Raw genomic sequence first — 19,815 nt, 5'->3', positions numbered from 1 at the left:
CTGATGGGCAAATTTGTATAGGTGAGAGGCAAATAACTGATCACTTTTTGTAGTTGTTTAACCCACAACTAGTGTTGAGCGATACCGTCCGATACTTGAAAGTATCGGTATCGGAAAGTATCGGCCGATACCGGCAAAATATCGGATCCAATCCGATACCGATACCCGATACCAATACAAGTCAATGGGACTCATGTATCGGACGGTATTCCTGATGGTTCCCAGGGTCTGAAGGAGAGGAAACTCTCCTTCAGGCCCTGGGAACCATATAAATGTGTAAAAGAAAGAATTAAAATAAAAAATATCGCTATACTCACCTGTCCGACGCAGCCGGGACCTCAGCGAGGGAACCGGCAGCGTTGTTTGTTTAAAATTCGCGCTATTACTTGGTTACGTGAATTCCCAGCTTGTGATTGGTCAGGTCGGCCATGTTGCCGGAACGCGGACCAATCACAGCAAGCCGTGACGAAATTACGTCACGGCTTGCTGTGATTGGTCCGCGTCCCGGCAATATGGCCGCCCTGACCAATCACAAGCCGTGACGTCACGGGAGGCTGGACACGCGCTCATTTTAAAATGGGCGCGTGTCCAGCCTCCCGTGACGTCACGGCTTGTGATTGGTTGCGCCGCGGTCAACCAATCACAAGCCGGGAGGCTGGACGCGCTCATTTTAAAATGGGCGCGTGTCCAGCCTCCCGTGACGTCACGGCTTGTGATTGGTTGCGCCGCGGTCAACCAATCACAAGCCGGGAGGCTGGACGCGCTCATTTTAAAATGGGCGCGTGTCCAGCCTCCCGTGACGTCACGGCTTGTGATTGGTTGCGCCGCGGTCAACCAATCACAAGCCGGGAGGCTGGACGCGCTCATTTTAAAATGGGCGCGTGTCCAGCCTCCCGTGACGTCACGGCTTGTGATTGGTCAGGGCGGCCATATTGCCGGGACGCGGACCAATCACAGCAAGCCGTGACGTAATTTCGTCACGGCTTGCTGTGATTGGTCCGCGTCCCGGCAACGTGGCCGACCTGACCAATCACAAGCCGGGAATTCACGTAACCAAGTAATAGCGCGAATTTTAAACAAACAACGCTGCCGGTTCCCTCGCTGAAGTCCCGGCTGCGTCGGAGAGGTGAGTATAGCGATATTTTTTATTTTAATTCTCTCTTTTACACATTTTAACATTAATGTTGTTGCGATACCCGATACCCAATACCACAAGAGTATCGGAATCCCGGTATCGGAATTCCGATACAGCAAGTATCGGCCGATACCCGATACTTGCAGCATCGGAATGCTCAACACTACCCACAACTAATGATTAACAGCTGCTGCAATACCCTTAGGTTGGAAGATGCTGCCTTTTAGAGCAAGTAGAGGGAGGATAGGAGTGGTACTGCACTGCTGATATAATTCAAGAAATCCAGAAGACTTTTAGGATTGACCAGGAAGCTTATTCTCAATGAGCTTCGAAGTTGGAGCAACTATATAGTTGTTCTACTGATGAAGTTGGTCCAACTTTGAAAAAGTCTCGAGAATGCATAAACAACATGGTAAACCCTGTACAACATCTTCTGGATTTTTTTATTACACACTAATGCCAGTATCTAACATGGCTACGGCATTACCATGTATGGTGGGCAATCCCCGCATGTTCATTGGCTGTCTAGGTGCCAAACATGTAGGGCGGGAACTCAACCATTGGGCTTGAGCATCCGCGATACTCGATCGAGTACTGAGCTTGTCCGAGTACCGCAATGCTTCATCGATTATCAAGTAGTGGCGAGTACGGTCGGTCATCGCTACTAATTAAACAATAATTCTTATTGCTTGTGTCCCAAACACATATAAAAAATGATAAGTTGTGCAAAATCTACACCCTACATAGCTATAAAGACATCACAAAGCTGGGTGTTAGGGCTATCGGAACACACCAAATAATATAAAGGGAGATATGAGGTGCGTTCGCAGCCCGGGGTCCACCATACAGAGATGGAACCTGCTGCTGAGTAATGGCGGCACTCTATGGTGGTACGTCAAGCGGTGTGAACAGATGCAAACTCTGTTACTTCACAGAGCTGCAGAGTACAATAGAACGCTGCACCCAGTTAGCTGACACAGAGTGCAGCAGAATAGTGGTTGAACCCGCTCTGTCACTCAGTGGCTTTTGAGCCTGCACCTGAGGATGCCCGAAGACAGATGCTGGGTTCAAGCGGGAATTCCCACCCTATTCTGACAAAGGTTTTGAGCTAAGATTATTAATGCAAACACGACTGCGAACCGCTAACGGAAAGCAATAGCGCACGGAGTGAGTGCAGCGCTGCTCTGGCAGATGCCACTAACCACCCTGACTATGGCCTGGAAAGCGCACTAACTGCGCATGGCGCCGCACTGGCGGTCACTGCTAAATGACGCTGTAAGATCGTGCTCATGTGCAGGATAGCACTGTCTGGCGCTAGATTACTCCACCATTCACGAGCATTCAATATCACTAGGAATGGGTATGATTAGGAGCATTTACCAGAACAAACATACATCGACACATACACGATATCAGGTTTATACTAGTGCATGGCCGAGCGGCCATGTAAGCCTTTTATAGATGTAGCCTTCCAGGACCTTCCTAGTGATCCAATCGGAGCCGCTATAGGACCTGAGCATGTGACCTCTGACCTCCAATGAGAGGTCATCCCACGGGCATGCTCAGTAGATGAAAAGCAGGACTTAGTCCCTGGAACGTCTGCTCACCGCTGATCAATGCTGGTTACAAAGGCTGAACCTTGGGCGGCAGCTGCAACCAGCCACACAGTATCAGCTTGAGCCAGATGCTGGGACCGACCTCTCTGCTGAGCAGACTCCACTGTGGCTGAGAAGAATGGGAGACCACAGAGGACATGGTTCAAGATTCCCCCTGTGCAGCAGCGGGAACTTGACACCTAACACTGGATTGATGCAAAAATATATTTTATTAGTTTTTTCACTGCCAAAAAGCAAATTCAAGAATTCTGTGGACTCCTGAAGAGCTATTCATTAATGGGTTAAGCAACTTGTTTTCGTTACATTTTAACATACGACTATCTTTCAAATTCCAATTAAAAGTAGGATCATATGATTCTCTAAAGCAACATAAGAACTCATGTTATGATAAGTAAATGTAATCTTTACTAACATGCTTTGATAATCCATTCTTACTAATTATATAAGACCTCGAGCACCAGTGCAAAAAAAGTCGCCAGTCTGTAATACAAGATTAGACAATGGATTCCAGCACCGGTAAGCGCTACCATGAAGATGAATTTGATTCCAGAGAAAGTCTGGAGAATTATTTTTCAGATAAACATGATATGGTCTTTCGAGAGGATTCCTTGATATTTCCCATTGAAAATCTTACAAAAACTTTCACAGAGGGTATGTATCTAATTCTTTGTGAGTTTAATTAGTTTAACAAGATACAAAATAAGCAAACTTGGTTATATGGGGTTTGGGTAATAAAAGAGGTAAAACACACTGCTCCAGGCATATCCACCAAAGGGAGCATAGCAAAGCTCTAGTTATTACAAACAATTAAGAATATAGATGCTTTAGGTTTAAGAGTGTCAGTGTTCCCCTCTCCATGTTCCCCAGCACTTTAGAAAACACAGTGATTGTGATAAAATGATCATTTAAAAATTAAAATTTCGGCCGGTACATTCACATGTGGAAATGTTCAGATGCAAATTTTGATAAACATCCAGAGAAAATCCACAACAAAATTTTCAGGTATTTCATATGGACGTTCTGTGGATTTTGTTGTGGATGTGTCATACAATCTTCCCTTGAATTTGCTCTATAGCTTAAAAATCTGCTGTAAAATTCGGCACTGCAAGTCAGTTTTTGCACTAAATGGTATGTGATTCATGTCTGTAAGGCATCTTAAAACTTATCTTAGACATCCTATTACTTTGAATGAGTAATGCATGCTTCAATAACCATTGCTTTATTTATTTTTTCTTTAAATCAATGGTACACATGAAAATACAGCACACTCAATGTCTCCTATGTGATTTGCATACACAAGTACCATTGTCTCCTAAGTGATGTATATATACGGCTGTCTCAGTGTCTCCTGCGTGATGCACAAACACAAATTCCAGTGTCTCCTATATGATGTATAAAGATGTCTCAGTGTCTCATACTGTATATGATGTATACAATAGTCTCAGTGTCTCCTATATGATGTATAAAGCTGTCTCATTGTCTTCTTTGTAATGTATACAACAGTCTGAGTGTCTCCTATATGATGTATGAAGCTGTCTCAGTGTCTCTTATGTGAAGTATGTTGCAGAGTCACAGTTTATCTTATGGTTACCATTTTACTGAATTCAGACAAAGCAAATGATGGAACATTATTGTATTTGGGCAAATCAGACCTTTTTTGTAAATAATTAATGGTGGTGTTTAAATCTTCTACTCTGCAAGATTGACACACAAATTAAAAATGGCAATATTGGGTGCAGCGCTAATACATGGCACAGTGACAGATGGAAAAAGATTAATGCTGTAGCACAAAATATTAAAAGTCTGCGCTATGATTAGCATTAGTGTTTAAAATTGTTAGTTTGACGTAGAAAATACAAATCACAATAATGGTTGCAGCAGTCAGACAACGCACAGTGATAGATGCCAAAAAAAGTTATGCTGTGACAAACTAAATTTTACCAGTCTGAACTACAAATACAAATGGGGGGTTCAATCTGTTTGTTTGATGCAGAAAATCGATTTGTGCAAAATTTATTTTTGCTTCTGTAAGATTTTCATGATGAAGAAAAGATACATTTTAGGTGGCTTTTGCAGCAGAATTACGTACCGTATATATTTGAGTATAAGCCGACACGAGTATAAGCCGACCCCCGTAATTTTGCCACAAAAAACTGGGAAAACTTAATGACTCGAGTATAAGCCTAGGGTGGGAAATGGAGCAGCTACCGGTAAATGTCAAAAGTAAAAATAGGTACCAATAAAAGTAAAATTAATTGAGACATCAGTAGGTTAAGTGTTTTTGAATATCCATATTGAATCAGGAGCCCCATATAATGCTCCATAAAGTTTATGATGTCCCCATAAGATGCTCCATATTAAAATATGCTCCATATAATCCTGCATAAAGGTTAATAATGGCCCCATAAGATGCTCAAAAGACACATTTACCCAATATAATGCTGCACAGATGTTGATTATGGCCCCATAAGATTCACCATAAACATATTTGCCCCATATAGTGCTGCACAAATCTTGATTATGGCCCCATAAGTTGCTCCATACAGACACTTGCCCCATATAGTGCTGCACAAACATTGATTAAGGCCCCATACAGACACTTGCCCCATATAGTGCTGCACAAACGTTGATTAAGGCCCCATACAGACACTTGCCCCATATAGTGCTGCACAAACGTTATGGCCCCATACAGAAACTTGCCCCATATAGTGCTGCACAAACGTTATGGCCCCATACAGAGACTTTCCCCATATAGTGCTGCACAAACATTATGGCCCCATACAGACACTTGCCCCATATAATGATGCACAAACGTTATGCGTTATGGCCCCATAGATGCTCCATACAGACACTTGCCCCATATAGTGCTGCTCAAACGTTATGGCCCCATAGATGCTCCATACAGACACTTGCCCCATATAGTGCTGCACAAACGTTGATTATGGCCCCATAAGATGCTACATACAGACACTTGCCCAATATAGTGCTGCACAAACATTATGGCCGCATACAGACACTTGCCCCATATAGTGCTGCACAAATGTTATGGCCCCATACAGACAATTGCCCCATATAGTGCTGCACAAACGTTATGGCCCCATACAGACACTTGCCCCATATAGTGCTGCACAAACATTATGGCCCCATACAGAGACTTGCCCCATATAGTGCTGTACAAACATTATGGCCCCATACAGACACTTGCCCCATATAATGATGCACAAACGTTATGCGTTATGGCCCCATAGATGCTCCATACAGACACTTGCCCCATATAGTGCTGCACAAACGTTGATTATGGCCCCATAAGATGCTACAAACAGACACTTGCCCAACATAGTGCTGCACAAATGTTATGGCCCCATACAGACACTTGCCCCATATAGTGCTGCACAGACGTTATGGCCCCATACAGAGACTTGCCCCATATAATGATGCACAAACGTTATGCGTTATGGCCCCATAGATGCTCCATACAGACACTTGCCCAATATAGTGCTGATCAAACGTTATGGCCCCATAGATGCTCCATACAGACACTTGCCCCATATAGTGCTGCACAAACGTTGATTATGGCCCCATAAGATGCTACATACAGACACTTGCCCAATATAGTGCTGCACAAACATTATGACCCCATACAGACACTTGCCCCATATAGTGCTGCACAAACGTTATGGCCCCATACAGACACTTGCCCCATATAGTGCTGCACAAACATTATGGCCCCATACAGACACTTGCCTCATATAGTGCTGCACAAACGTTATGGCCCCATAGATGCTCCATACAGACACTTGCCCCATTTGCTGCGATAAAAAAAAATCACATACTCACCTCTCCGTCGCTTAGGCCCCCTGCACTTTCAATCTTCACCTGACTTCGTTCCGGCGCCGCTCCATCTTCAGCATCTTCTGCACTGACGTTCAGGCAGAGAGCACGCACTAACCACGTCATTGCGCCCTGTGACTTGAACGTCACTGCAGAAGATGCTGAAGATGGAGCGGCACCGGAACGGGGAGCAGGTGGATATTGCGCAGCGCTCCCCCCCCCATTATACTCACCTGCTCCTGGCGCTGTGCAGTACCTGCTTTCCCGCAGCTTCTTCCTGTATTGAGCGGTCACCGTTTCCGCTCATTACAGTAATGAATATGCAGCTCCACCCCTATGGGAGGTGGAGCTGCATATTCATTACTGTAATGAGCGGTACCATGTGACTGATCAGTACAGGAAGAAGCTGGGGCTCCGGGTAGCCATGGACGTGCAGGGACCGTGCCAGGAGCAGGTGAGTATAATTAGACAGCCCCCGCTCCCCCTCCCCTGCTGACCACTGGGTATGACTCGAGTATAAGCCGAGAGGGGGACTTTCAGTACTTTCGAGTATATACGGTACTTGGAAGATTTACCGTATAATCTTGTTGAGTTGAGGAAATCTTTCTAACAAAAAGTTCTTCAATATTAATTTCACTATTCTGCCTGCCCATTGGACAAGTAGTCTCTACTCTACGGCATCTATCATTTTACATTGTGATGCAGTGACTCCTGTTGCAGCTAGTGGGTGCTGTGTGTGATAAGGAATAACTTCTCAGTCTCCCAAGGATGACGTCACAACCTTATTAGGGTTAAAAGGTTTATTGTAGCCACAAGAGCTCTGATCTATGATAGAACAGAACTAACTTCATTGTCTCGAGGTACAATTCTTATAGTAAATTCATAGGAGGAGGTACAGGTAGGGGGACATAGGAGAATCATGAGACAACCAATCATTGTACAGAACAAACAATTAACAACCAATCATTGTATAACACGATACTTTAAGCTAAATGCAAAAGATGCAGTGTAAGTAGTTTTGATGTTCAAGGTTGATACCCTAGACCATACTGACCTTAAGGTACCGTCACACTAGACGATATCGCTAGCGATCCGTGACGTTGCAGCATTCTGGCTAGCGATATCGTTTAGTTTGACACGCAGCAGCGATCAGAATCCTGCTGTGATGTCACTGGTCGTTGAAGAAAGTTCAGAACTTTATTTGGTCGTCAGACCGGCGTTTATCGTCAGGTTTGACACCAAAAGCAACGATACCAGCGATGTTTTACGCTGGTAACCAGGGTAAACATCGGGTTGCTAAGCGCAGGGCCGCGCTTAGTAACCCGATGTTTACCCTGGTTACCAGCGTAAAAGTAAAAAAAACAAACAGTACATACTCACCTGCACATCCCCCGGCGTCTGCTTCCTGCACTGACTGAGCGCCGGGACCGGAAAGTGAAAGTACAGCACAGCGGTGACGTCACCGCTCTGCTGTTAGGGCCAGCGCTCAGTCAGTGCGGGAAGCGGACGCCAGGGGACGCGCAGGTGAGTATGTACTGTTGTTTTTTTTACTTTTACGCTGGTAACCAGGGTAAACATCGGGTTACTAAGCGCGGCCCTGCGCTTAGCAACCCGATGTTTACCCTGGTTACCCGGGGACCTCGGCATCGTTGGTCGCTGGAGAGCGGTCTGTGTGACAGCTCTCCAGCGACCAAACAGCGACGCTGCAGCAATCGGCATCGTTGTCTGTATCGCTGCAGCGTCGCTTAGTGTGACGATACCTTTAGGGTCAGCGTGACCAGGGCATCCAGCTTTCTGTAAATACCTCAGTAGCTTCTGTCAACATTGTATCTTTGCTTAGTGATTGCTGATAATTTGAGGACATAGATTCTACTAGTTATAATCTAAGTTTTATTCTGTTAAGAGGAATACTTAAAGGGAAATGGGAAAGGATTTAAAGGTGAGGTAGAATATGGTTTATTAATTTCTTTATCATTCCTCTCTCTGATAATTATTTTATCACTTATACCTCCACATCGAAGTAGTAATATCTGCGGCCTTCCCTATGTGTGGGCGGAGCGAGAAGAGGGATGTCAGAATTTTCATTATCTGGCAGTAGGTGTACGTTTAAGACATGTCTGGGCTTTCGTATCTTCCTTATGATACACTTGATAATTTTAATCAGGAAGGCAATAACAATGGCTATGAGGCATAACTGTAGGAACATGTGTCCAATGCCTGTAAACCAACCTCCTATACTTTTGAACCAGGTGGATGGGTTCAGCCATTGGAACCTCCTCAGGATATGCATGGAGGCATATCTGTGGTTATATTGATGGTGAAACAGTGACTGGCAGAATAGTAAATGGCCGATATGTGTCGCAGAGGGAATCTGCGCTGTAAGCCTGAAGTAGTGTTGTTGTTCTGGGACCCGTAGTCCCACAAGTGTTTGTATAGTAGTCAAGGGAGGCTTACTGGGCTAGTTCGAGAGCTGGGCGGGTTGGAGTAGCCACACAAACCTCCCACCTGTGGGAGTGGTTTCAACTACATAATGTGACCATGGTGTGGTCACATGTTCAGTAGTGGGTCTGAAGACTGGTGTGTTGGGAGATCCTGTTAGTAAGATTGGATCCCTGAACAGCGCACAGACCTGTGTGTTGGGAGATCCTGGGAGTAGGATCAGATCCCTGTTAAGCGCACTGAGATACTGGTGTTTTGGACGGTCCCAGGTTGGTACGGACGTCCTTAGTAGCCTGTGTTGTAAGTCCTGGGAGTAGGATTCCTGAATAACACAACCTGTGTTGGATGATCCTGGGAGTAGGACTTCCTGAAGAGCACATTGAAGGAGTGGATGCAGAGTCTGCAATGGCACTGCATTGGGGGAGCTACAGTCCATCTGAGGATCTGGACTGATGTGTGCCTGCCAGGCAAGTTGGTGATCCCTGTTCGACAGTTTCCCTGGAGGAGAGAGGACTGACAGGAGGTCAGCATGTGGAGCAGGAGCTCCTGGAAGGTAACCCAGAGTACAGGGAACTGTGTGCACTGACAGGGGGTCAGTAATGAACTGTGTGGTCTCCCACGGTAACTGGACGAGGTAAGGTCTAGCGTGTTTAGAGATTACGAATCAATGTCATTTGTGCTATATGAGTAGAGACATTGATAAGACCCTTATCAATTGAAGATTGACCCTTATCCTGGGAGACTTCAACATCCCTGTTATGATCCAAGTGGCAAGGATCGCAAATCTGACTAGCTAAGAAACTAAACCGACGACTACCTCTGGGGAAGTGGTAACTGGATTGACCGCAACCTGATCCTATCCGCACACAACTATAGGTAGCCGTGGAACGTTACCTGGAAATCCTAGACGTCTCGTCACGGCCTGAGAAACTGACTATTCCTAGAGAGAAAGTAAGTCCTCACTTGCCTCAGAGAAATGACCCCAAAGATATAGAAAAGCCCCCCACAAATATTAACGGTGAGTTAAGGGGAAAGCACAAACGCAGAGATGAAATAGATTTAGCAAATGAGGCCCGCTAACACTAGATAGCAGAAAATAGGAAGGGAACTGTGCGGTCAATGAAAAACCCTATTCAAAATATCCACGCAGAGATTGCTCGAGCCCCCGCACCAACTAACGGTGCGGGGGAAGCAACTCCGTACCCCAGAGCTTACCAGCAGGAAGAAATCATATATTAGCAAGCTGGACTAACTCATCATACACAGAAATCATATTGCAGACAGATGAGCAAAAAATAATCAAACAGAACTTAGCTTCTCATGAAGAGACAGAAAACGAAGATAGTCAGGAGTAATCAGAATAGCACTGAATACATCGACAGCCGGCAACAAGTGGAGGTGAAGCAGAGCTAAATAGGAACCTCCCTAGTGAATAACGAGTCAGCTGATCCAGCCACAGACCCGCAAGATAACAAGCAAAGCCACCAGGGGGAGCCCAAAAACAAAACTCACACAATACCACCTGTGAACACAAGAGGGAGCCCAAAAATAGAGTTCACAACACATCCCCACTAACAGCCCCACTTCCACATCTGTATCCCAGCTTCTATCACTAACCACTACTCTAGGCCTCTCACAGCTCTCAACCTCTGAAACACACAAAGACGGTAACACCCTGGACCTGGTCTTCGCCCGGCTCTGCTCAATCTCCTACCTAGAAAACTCACCGCTTCCCCTCTCTGACCACAACATTCTCTCCTTCACACTCACAATTCCTCATCCACCCCAGCACACTCCTACCTACCATACATTCAGAAATCTACATGCCATTAATCCTCATACACTTTCAGACTCTCAACACTCATCATTGTCCCCAATCTCTTCTTTTTCCGGTCCTGATCTGGCTGTACATCACTTAAGTGACACTCTTAGAAGCACCCTTGACCAAGTAGCTCCCCTCACCCTCATAACACAGTGAAACAGTCCTGGCTGACATCGCAAACCCGATTTCTCCAGCGATACTCTAGGTGTGCTGAAACGCTTATAGAGGAAAACACGCACACCAGAAGACTTCATACACTTCAAATTTATGCTAGGACCTATAATTCTGCCCTTTACTCGCCAAACAGACCTACTTCACCACCCTGATCTCCTCACTATCCAACAACCCCAAGAAACTTTTTGACACCTTTCACTCCCTCCTCAGGCCAAAAGCACAAGCCCCTATCACAGACATTTGTGCTGATGACCTGGCCTCCCACTTTATAGAGAAAATAGACAATATCCTTCAGGAAATCCACTCACAATCACCAAGTTCAGTGACTCCCATCTGTCCCTGCATTTCCCCTGGCTCACTCTCCACATTCGATCCCATCACAGAAGAAGAAGTCTCCAGGGCCCTCTCCTCTTCTCGTCTGACTACATGCACCACCGACCCCATTCCCTCACACCTCCTCCAGTCTCTCTCTCCAGTCGTCACAACTCACCTAACTACAATCTTTAATCTCTCCCTCTCCTCTGGCATTTTCCCCTCCTCCTTCAAACACTCTATCATTACTCCATTACTAAAGAAACCCACTCTCGTCCCATCCTGCACAACTACAGACCAGTCTCCAATCTCCCCTTCATCTCTAAACTCTAGGAGCACCTGATATTCTCCCACCTTACCCGTTACCTCTCCACTCACTCCCTCCTAGACCCTTCACAGTCCGGTTTCCTGCCCCTACATTCGATAGAAACTGCACTCATCAAAGTGACCAATGACCTTCTGACAGCAAAACGTAACAGTGACCACTCTCTGCTCATTCTTCTCGACCTTTCTGCAGCTTTCAACACTATTGACCACCCTCTCCTACTCTCTAGGCTCCAGTCACTAGGCATTAAGGACACTGGTCTCTCCTGGTTCTCCTCCTATCTTTCTGACCGCTCTTTCATTGTTCTGATCTCTGTCTCCATTTCATCTCCTCTTCCTCTCACTGTCAGGGTACCTCAGGGCTCAGTCCTTGGTCCCCTTCTCTTCTCCCTCTACACAGCCCCAATTTGACAGACCATCAGCAGATTTGGCTTTCAGTACCATCTTTATGCTGATGACACACAACTATACACGTCATCCCCTGACCTTACCCTCGCTGTACTACAGAACACCACCGACTGTCTGTCTGCAGTCTCCAATATTATGTCCGCTCTCTATCTGAAACTCAACCTCTCCAAAACTGAACTTCTTCTGCTCCTGCCATCTACTAACCTCCCTAAATCTGACATTTCCCTCTCTGTGGGTGGCACCATATTAACACCCCGGCAGCAGGTGCGCTGTCTGGGTGTTATGTTTGACTCCGATCTCTCCTTCACCTCCCATATACAATCTCTTGCCCGCTCAAGCTGCTTACACCTAAAGAACTCTAGAATCTGCCCTTTTCTCAACATGGAAACAACAAAAACCCTCACTGTCGCCCTGATCCACTCCCGCCTGGACTACTGTAATGCTGTATTAATTGGCCTCCCCCTCACTCGACTTTCCCCTCTCCAGTCCATCCTTAATGCAGCAGCCAGGGTCGTCCATCTGGCTAATCATTACTCGGACGAGTTCACTCTTCGCCAGTCGTTACACTGGCTGCCCATTCATTACAGGATACAATTCAAAGTACTTGTTCTCACCCACAAAGCTCTCCACAGTGCGGCACCCCCTTACATCTCCTCCCTCATTTCTGTCTATCGGCCAAACCGACTGCTGCGCTCTGCAAATTACTTTCGACTAACCTCTGCACTAATCCGTACCTCACACTCCTGACTCCAAGACTTCTCCCGCGCTGTGCCAATCCTCTGGAATGCTCTACCCCAAGATATTAGGACCATCCACAATTTGCATAGTTTTAGGCTCTTGCTCAAAACACATTTGTTCAGAGCTGCCTACCATGTTCACTAATCAAAGTCATTTTATGTTTGTGTGTGTGTAGCCCATTCACTATCTCCATCTATTCCCAACCCCCTGAAGATGGCTGGACCATCATTGTAAATACATCATTATAGTGCTTTGGAACAAAGCACTATATTGTAATCCGATCGTGGATAACTTCTTCTTCTTACTCTTCTTATTATTATTAGGCTTTTTTCCGCAATTAATGCGGCCCGAACCGCGGCACGCACAGACTCCAGTGAGGCGTCATTTCGAAGCCAGAGTCCACGAGAGGTGTGCTAAGTATTTTTCGTGTCGATCGGATTTGTAGTTTTGGCGCAATTTGCGTTTGAAAATTGTTTTCCCCTCATTGGAAAGCATTGTCTCAATGTGTTTCAATAGGGAAATTTTCACATATGTTATAATGGCCTGCTTTCTGAGGCAATTTCAAAATAACTGCCAACTGCCACCTGGCTGATTAGCTCATTGATATGCACAGTCAGACCCAGTTACTATGCCAACGCCTACGAACTGTATATGCTCTTAAAGTGACCCGCCCACCAAATCGGACCCTGAGGTGCCCAGCCCACCAAATCGGACTCTGAGGTGCCCCGCCCACCAAATCGGGCCCAGAGTGGCTCCGCCCACCAAATCGGACCCAGAGCGGTTCCGCTCACCAAATCGGACCCAGAGTGACCCCGCCCACCAAATCGGACCCTGAGGTGCCCCGCCCACCAAATCGGGCCCAGAGTGGCTCCGCCCACCAAATCGGACCCCGAGTGACCCCGCCCACCAAATCGGACCCAGAGTGACCCCGCCCACCAAATCAGACCCCGAGTGGCCCCGCCCACCAAATCGGACCCCGAGTGGCCCCGCCCACCGATTCGGACCCCGAGTGGCCCCACCCACCGAATCGGACCTTGAGTGGCCCCGCCCACCGAATCGGACCCCGAGTGGCCCCGCCCACCAAATCGGACCCCGAGTTGCCCCGCCAACCAAATCGGACCTTGAGTGGCCCCGCCCACCGAATCGGACCTTGAGTGGTGCTGCCCACCGAATCGGACCCCGAGTGGCCCCCCCAGCAAATCAGACCCCGAGTGGCCCCGCCCACCAAATCGGTCCCAGAGTGACCCCGCCCACCAAATCGGACTCCGAGGGGCCCCGCCCACCAAATCGGACCAGAGTGACCCCGCCCACCAAATCGGTCCCAGAGTGACTCCACCCACCAAATCGGTCCCAGAGTGACCCCGCCCACCAAATTGGTCCCAGAGTGATCCCGCCCACCAAATCGGACCCCGAGGTGCCCCACCCACCAAATCGGACCCCGAGGTGCCCAGCCCACCAAACCGGACCCCGAGGTGCCCCGCCCACCAAATCAGACCCAGAGTGACCCCGCCCACCAAATCAGACCCAGAGTGACCCCGCCCACCAAATCGGACCCTGAGGTGCCCCGCCCACCAAATCGGACCCAGAGTGGCTCTGCCCATCAAATCGGACCCAGAGTGACCCCGCCCACCAAATCGGACCCAGAGTGATCCTGCCCACCAAATCGGACCGAGTGACCCCGCCCACCAAATCGGACTCAGAGTGACCCCGCCCACCAAATCGGACCCAGAGTGACCCCACCTACCAAATCGGTCCCTGAGGTGCCCCGCCCACCAAATCGGTCCCTGAGTGACCACGCCCACCAAATCGGACCCAGAGTGGCTCCGCCCACCAAATCGGACCCAGAGTGACCCCGCCCACCAAATCGGACCGAGTGACCCCGCCCACCAAATCCGACTTAAAGTGGCCCCACCCACCGAATCGGACCTTGAGTGGCCCCGCCCACCGAATCGGACCCCGAGTGGCCCCGCCCACCAAATCGGACCCCGAGTTGCCCCGCCAACCAAATCGGACCTTGAGTGGCCCCGCCCACCGAATCGGACCTTGAGTGGTGCTGCCCACCGAATCGGACCCCGAGTGGCCCCCCCAGCAAATCAGACCCCGAGTGGCCCCGCCCACCAAATCGGTCCCAGAGTGACCCCGCCCACCAAATCGGACTCCGAGGGGCCCCGCCCACCAAATCGGACCAGAGTGACCCCGCCCACCAAATCGGTCCCAGAGTGACTCCACCCACCAAATCGGTCCCAGAGTGACCCCGCCCACCAAATTGGTCCCAGAGTGATCCCGCCCACCAAATCGGACCCCGAGGTGCCCCACCCACCAAATCGGACCCCGAGGTGCCCAGCCCACCAAACCGGACCCCGAGGTGCCCCGCCCACCAAATCAGACCCAGAGTGACCCCGCCCACCAAATCAGACCCAGAGTGACCCCGCCCACCAAATCGGACCCTGAGGTGCCCCGCCCACCAAATCGGACCCAGAGTGGCTCTGCCCATCAAATCGGACCCAGAGTGACCCCGCCCACCAAATCGGACCCAGAGTGATCCTGCCCACCAAATCGGACCGAGTGACCCCGCCCACCAAATCGGACTCAGAGTGACCCCGCCCACCAAATCGGACCCAGAGTGACCCCACCTACCAAATCGGTCCCTGAGGTGCCCCGCCCACCAAATCGGTCCCTGAGTGACCACGCCCACCAAATCGGACCCAGAGTGGCTCCGCCCACCAAATCGGACCCAGAGTGACCCCGCCCACCAAATCGGACCGAGTGACCCCGCCCACCAAATCCGACTTAAAGTGACCCCACCCACCAAATCGGACCCAGAGTGACCCCGCCTACCAAATCCGTCCCTGAGGTGCCCCGCCCACCAAATCGGTCCCAGAGTGACCCCGCCCACCAAATTGGTCCCAGAGTGACCCCGCCCACCAAATCGGACCCCGAGGTGCCCCACCCACCAAACCGGACCCCGAGGTGCCCCTCCCACCAAATCGGACCCCGAGTGGCCTCGACCACCAAATCGGACCAGAGTGACCCCGCCCACCAAATTGGTCCCAGAGTGACTCCACCCACCAAATCGGACCCCGAGGTGCCCCGCCCACCAAATCAGACCCAGAGTGACCCCACCCACCAAATCGGACCCAGAGTGACCCCACCCACCAAATCGGTCCCAGAGTGACCCCGCCCACCAAATCAGTCCCAGAGTGACCCCGCCCACCAAATCGGACCCAGAGTGACCCCGCCCACCAAATCGGACCCAGAGTGACCCGGCCCACCAAATTGAACCCAGAGTGACCCCGCCCACCAAATCGGACCCTGAGTGACCCCGTCCAGCAAATCGGACCCTGAGTGACCCCGCCCACCAAATCGGTCCCTGAGGTGCCCCACCCACCAAATCGGACCCAGAGTGGCTCCACCCACCAAATTGGTCCCAGAGTGACCCCACCCACCAAATCGGACTCAGAGTGACCCCGCCCACCAAATGAGCCCTGAGGGGCTACAACTACCAAACCAGCGCCTGAGGGGCACCCAAGTGTGAAAGTCTTGCAGGGGCAGCCCGGGCACCATTCCAAAGCACTATCTGTAGTTCCTTCAGGAAATACCCATCTAGTTGTAAATACACACCGGTGTTTGCATCTCCCCCACTTCATTGTAGATTGTAAGCTCTCACGAGCTTATTTAGCTTTAATTATTTTATTGTAAACGTTACTTATGACTGTTGTGTTTGAAGCTGTTAAACTGTAAAGCGCTGCGGAACATGTTGGCGCTATATAAATAAAGATTATTATTATTATTATTATAAGGCATATGGACATCCCCGGGAACTAGTCAAGGAGGGCTGGTGGGTGTAGTGTCTGAAATGTGAGTTAAAGCCTTAGGGCTCATACTCACTTGTGCAAAACTCAGATGAGTTTCGCACGGCAATACCCGGCACTGAACCCAGCACTCAGGAGCGGAGCGTGCAGCTGCATGTATTCCTATGCGGCCGCACGCTCCGATCTGAATGCTGGCAGCAGTGCCAGGTATTGCCATGCGAGACTCATCCGAGTTTCAGGCAAGTGAGTATGAGCCCTTATAAGAAGTATAGTGTATAAGTTAAAGCTGCTACTTAATGTCTCCTTTTTGGTGCCTATTGTGTTCTATGAAGTTTATAATGAACTGTGCATTACCCGGTTTTTGACTGCATAACAATCGGCATGGTCTATTTTTCTGAGAAAAACGTGCCTGTGTGACTGAGTCTTTTGCTAAGCGAGTGTCCCCCAACCCATGCAGTAAGCGCTATCTCACAACATGTACATGAGTCCTGCTGTTTATTACAGATTCTAAGCCGACACAGTTGTGACTGCAGTAAATGTTCGGCACTTATAGAAGCAGCCTTCCGTTTGTGCAGTCAATATGTGATGAAATTGCAGGAAAGAGTTAACGAAAATGGGTTGAAAGTTCTGTTTTGATTTCCCCATTCAGTATTCAATGGCACAATTTGACTATTATTCTGACTTTTTCACCTCTATGTATGTTTCAACATTTCAATTTTTTTCTGCAGGTCATGTTAAAGGCGATATCTTGATTGACCTCAGTATTGGTTCTGTGGTTCATCATCTGTTTGCAGCCTGTGGCTTTTTCAAGCACATCATAGTGCTGAAGATGAGAGACAGATGCATCATGGAGATGAAAAGATGGGTGGACTCACGTACAGGAGCATTTGATTGGAACCATGCCACACAACTTCATGTAGATAGAGCGGGAAAAAGGTGAAGTATATGTCCTAAAATTAGGAAAACCCTCTGATGTCATTTTTGAGTACAAGCGATATTAGTGTAATATCATAAATATCTATGGTTTACCTCATGGTACAATGATGGTTTGTGCAAACTGAAGTTTTAGATCTCGGTAGGGAAGTCTACATTTGTCCAATCAGGACAAAATTCTCAATGTTTGTAGCTGTAGAATAAAAGGCCCTGTTGGGAGGTTACAGTAAGGCTCTGTTCATGTAATATTTGGGTTAGAGGTATAAATTAGGAGCATGCCAATCCTCAGCTTTAATGTATATATCCAACGTATTCAACTGATTCCCTATATAGAGGCAAATGGTTGCCATTGACCAAAGTGCAAAAATCAGTTTTCCAAGGTATAATTTTTGCAGTGGTCAATGTACAAGAAATACCAATTTTCTGCACTTTCCTGTTTATTGAAAAAGTTTTGCCAGCACCTAATATATTTAGAGAAAACAATAAAATGCTATTTTGGTTTCAGTTAGGAGAATGGGGATCTATTTCTACCTTTACTGCATTTGAAGGGAACAAAACATTTTTTTATCCACAAACTGGGTGGAAATATAATACGTTATAACCATAAAACTTAGTTCTTCAGTCTTGGCTGATTTCAAGTATTTTCCCAACTGGAAGCTGATGATCCAGCACTAACCTCTGAGCTCTAATATCATCCCATTCAATATTGACTTTGAGATGATCACTTTCATCACGTTTCCCATTTATTTCAGTGACCAGTTACCGGACAAAGAAGGAAAAGTGCGATCAGCCCTTCAACATGTTGTGAAATGTAACCTTGAGAAAGAAGATATTATGGATCCGATCATCTTACCACCTGCCGATTGTGTCATCAGTGCTTGGCTCCTGGATTATATCTGCAAAAACCAAGATGATTACATGAGATATCTCAGGAAGTTCTCTTCACTGCTGAAACCTGGAGGACGCATTATATTAATTTCATGTTTAGAGTTGACATGTTTCAAAGTTGGGAAAGACAAATTTCATGCTTTCAGTTTTGATGCTGATTTTGCCAGGAAAGCTCTAGTTGCAGAAGGTTTTATCATTGACCGCTGTGAGGTTAAGAAGAGAACGGTTGTGAGTGACCTTTCTGACTATAAGGGTATGCTATTCATTGTAGCTCACAAAGACAAGTAGATCTGAGATGTCACAATTTCATTCTCCATGTCACGTGTTGTATGTGAATCTTAAATTCTATCATCATCCTTAATCTAGTGCATGATACAATTGTAAAAAAAATCTAATTGATCTGTCAAAACGTGTTAATGATGATTCATTCATGTTTACACTTTCCATGATGGGGTTGGATGTTTAGTAATAAAAGTGTTCACAATAAGGCGACGTCCGATTTACCTGTGTGTGTCCTTTTGAAACAAAACATTTCTGACATTTACAAACTTTGCAACAATTCACTTATGAACATTGATCATATTGAGTGGGATGTGCCACAAACTAAATGCATAAAAGCATTGAAATCAGAATAAATCACAGTAAGGGTATGTGCAAAAGTTGCAGATTTGCCTGTGGAATTTTCTGCGTAGATTCTTCCTCTCTTGGCAGAAAATGCAGGTGCGTTTTTAATGCGTTTTTTGATGCTAATAGCTCTATAGATCTATAGGTAAATAGATAAATGATGGATATATAATAGATAGATGATAGATAGATATATAATAGATCTATAGATAGATATATCTATATTATTATTTATTTCTATAGCACCATTGATTCCATGGTGCCATACATGAGAAGGGGTTACATACAAATTAGAGATATCACTTACAGTAAGCAAACTAACAATTACAGACTGATACAGAGGGGCGAGGACCCTGCCCTTGCGGGCTTACATTCAACAGGTTGGTGGGAAAGGAAACAATAGGTTGAGGGTTGCAGGAGCTCCGGTGTGGGTGAGGCAGTAGCTACGGTAGTGGTGAGGAGGCAGTGGGGTCAGTGCAGGGTGTAGGCTTTCCAGAAGAGGTGGGTTTTCAGGTTCCGTCTGAAGGATCCAAATGTGGTTGATAGTCGGACGTGTTGGGGCAAAGAATTCCAGAGGATGGGGGATATTTGGAAGAAGTCTTGGAGGTGGTTGGATGAGGAGCGAATAAGTGTGGAGGAGAGAAGGAGGTCTTGGGAGGACCGGAGATTACATGAGGGAAGATATCGGGAGATTAGTTTAGAGATATATGGAGGAGACAGGATATGGATGGCTTTGTAGATCAGTATTAGTAATTTGAA

The 19,815-nt window shown here is 47.5% G+C and overlaps 1 protein-coding gene across 2 annotated transcripts in view; it reads left to right on the top strand.

The window, feature by feature from the left end:
- Positions 1 to 3,213: 3,213 nt before the first annotated feature.
- LOC143764301 (nicotinamide N-methyltransferase-like) overlaps positions 3,214 to 19,815 on the top strand; it is a 141,735-nt gene continuing 125,133 nt past the window's right edge. Inside the window, exons 1-3 of one of the 2 annotated variants that reach the window (XM_077249730.1) lie at positions 3,214 to 3,402; positions 17,340 to 17,547; positions 18,297 to 18,924. In XM_077249730.1, the coding sequence (XP_077105845.1) occupies positions 3,252 to 3,402; positions 17,340 to 17,547; positions 18,297 to 18,720 (783 nt within the window). In that variant the 5' untranslated portion in view covers positions 3,214 to 3,251 and the 3' untranslated portion in view covers positions 18,721 to 18,924. Of the gene's footprint in view, positions 3,403 to 17,339; positions 17,548 to 18,296; positions 18,925 to 19,815 lie in introns of those variants that run through there. The other variant, XM_077249731.1, reaches the window with a different exon arrangement.

Source organism: Ranitomeya variabilis, chromosome 4 (genome assembly GCF_051348905.1).
Source record: "Ranitomeya variabilis isolate aRanVar5 chromosome 4, aRanVar5.hap1, whole genome shotgun sequence".
NCBI classification, from domain to species: Eukaryota; Metazoa; Chordata; class Amphibia; order Anura; family Dendrobatidae; genus Ranitomeya; species Ranitomeya variabilis.
The sequence above is the reverse complement of the archived record's forward strand: the minus strand, read 5'-3'. Positions and strand labels throughout refer to the sequence as shown.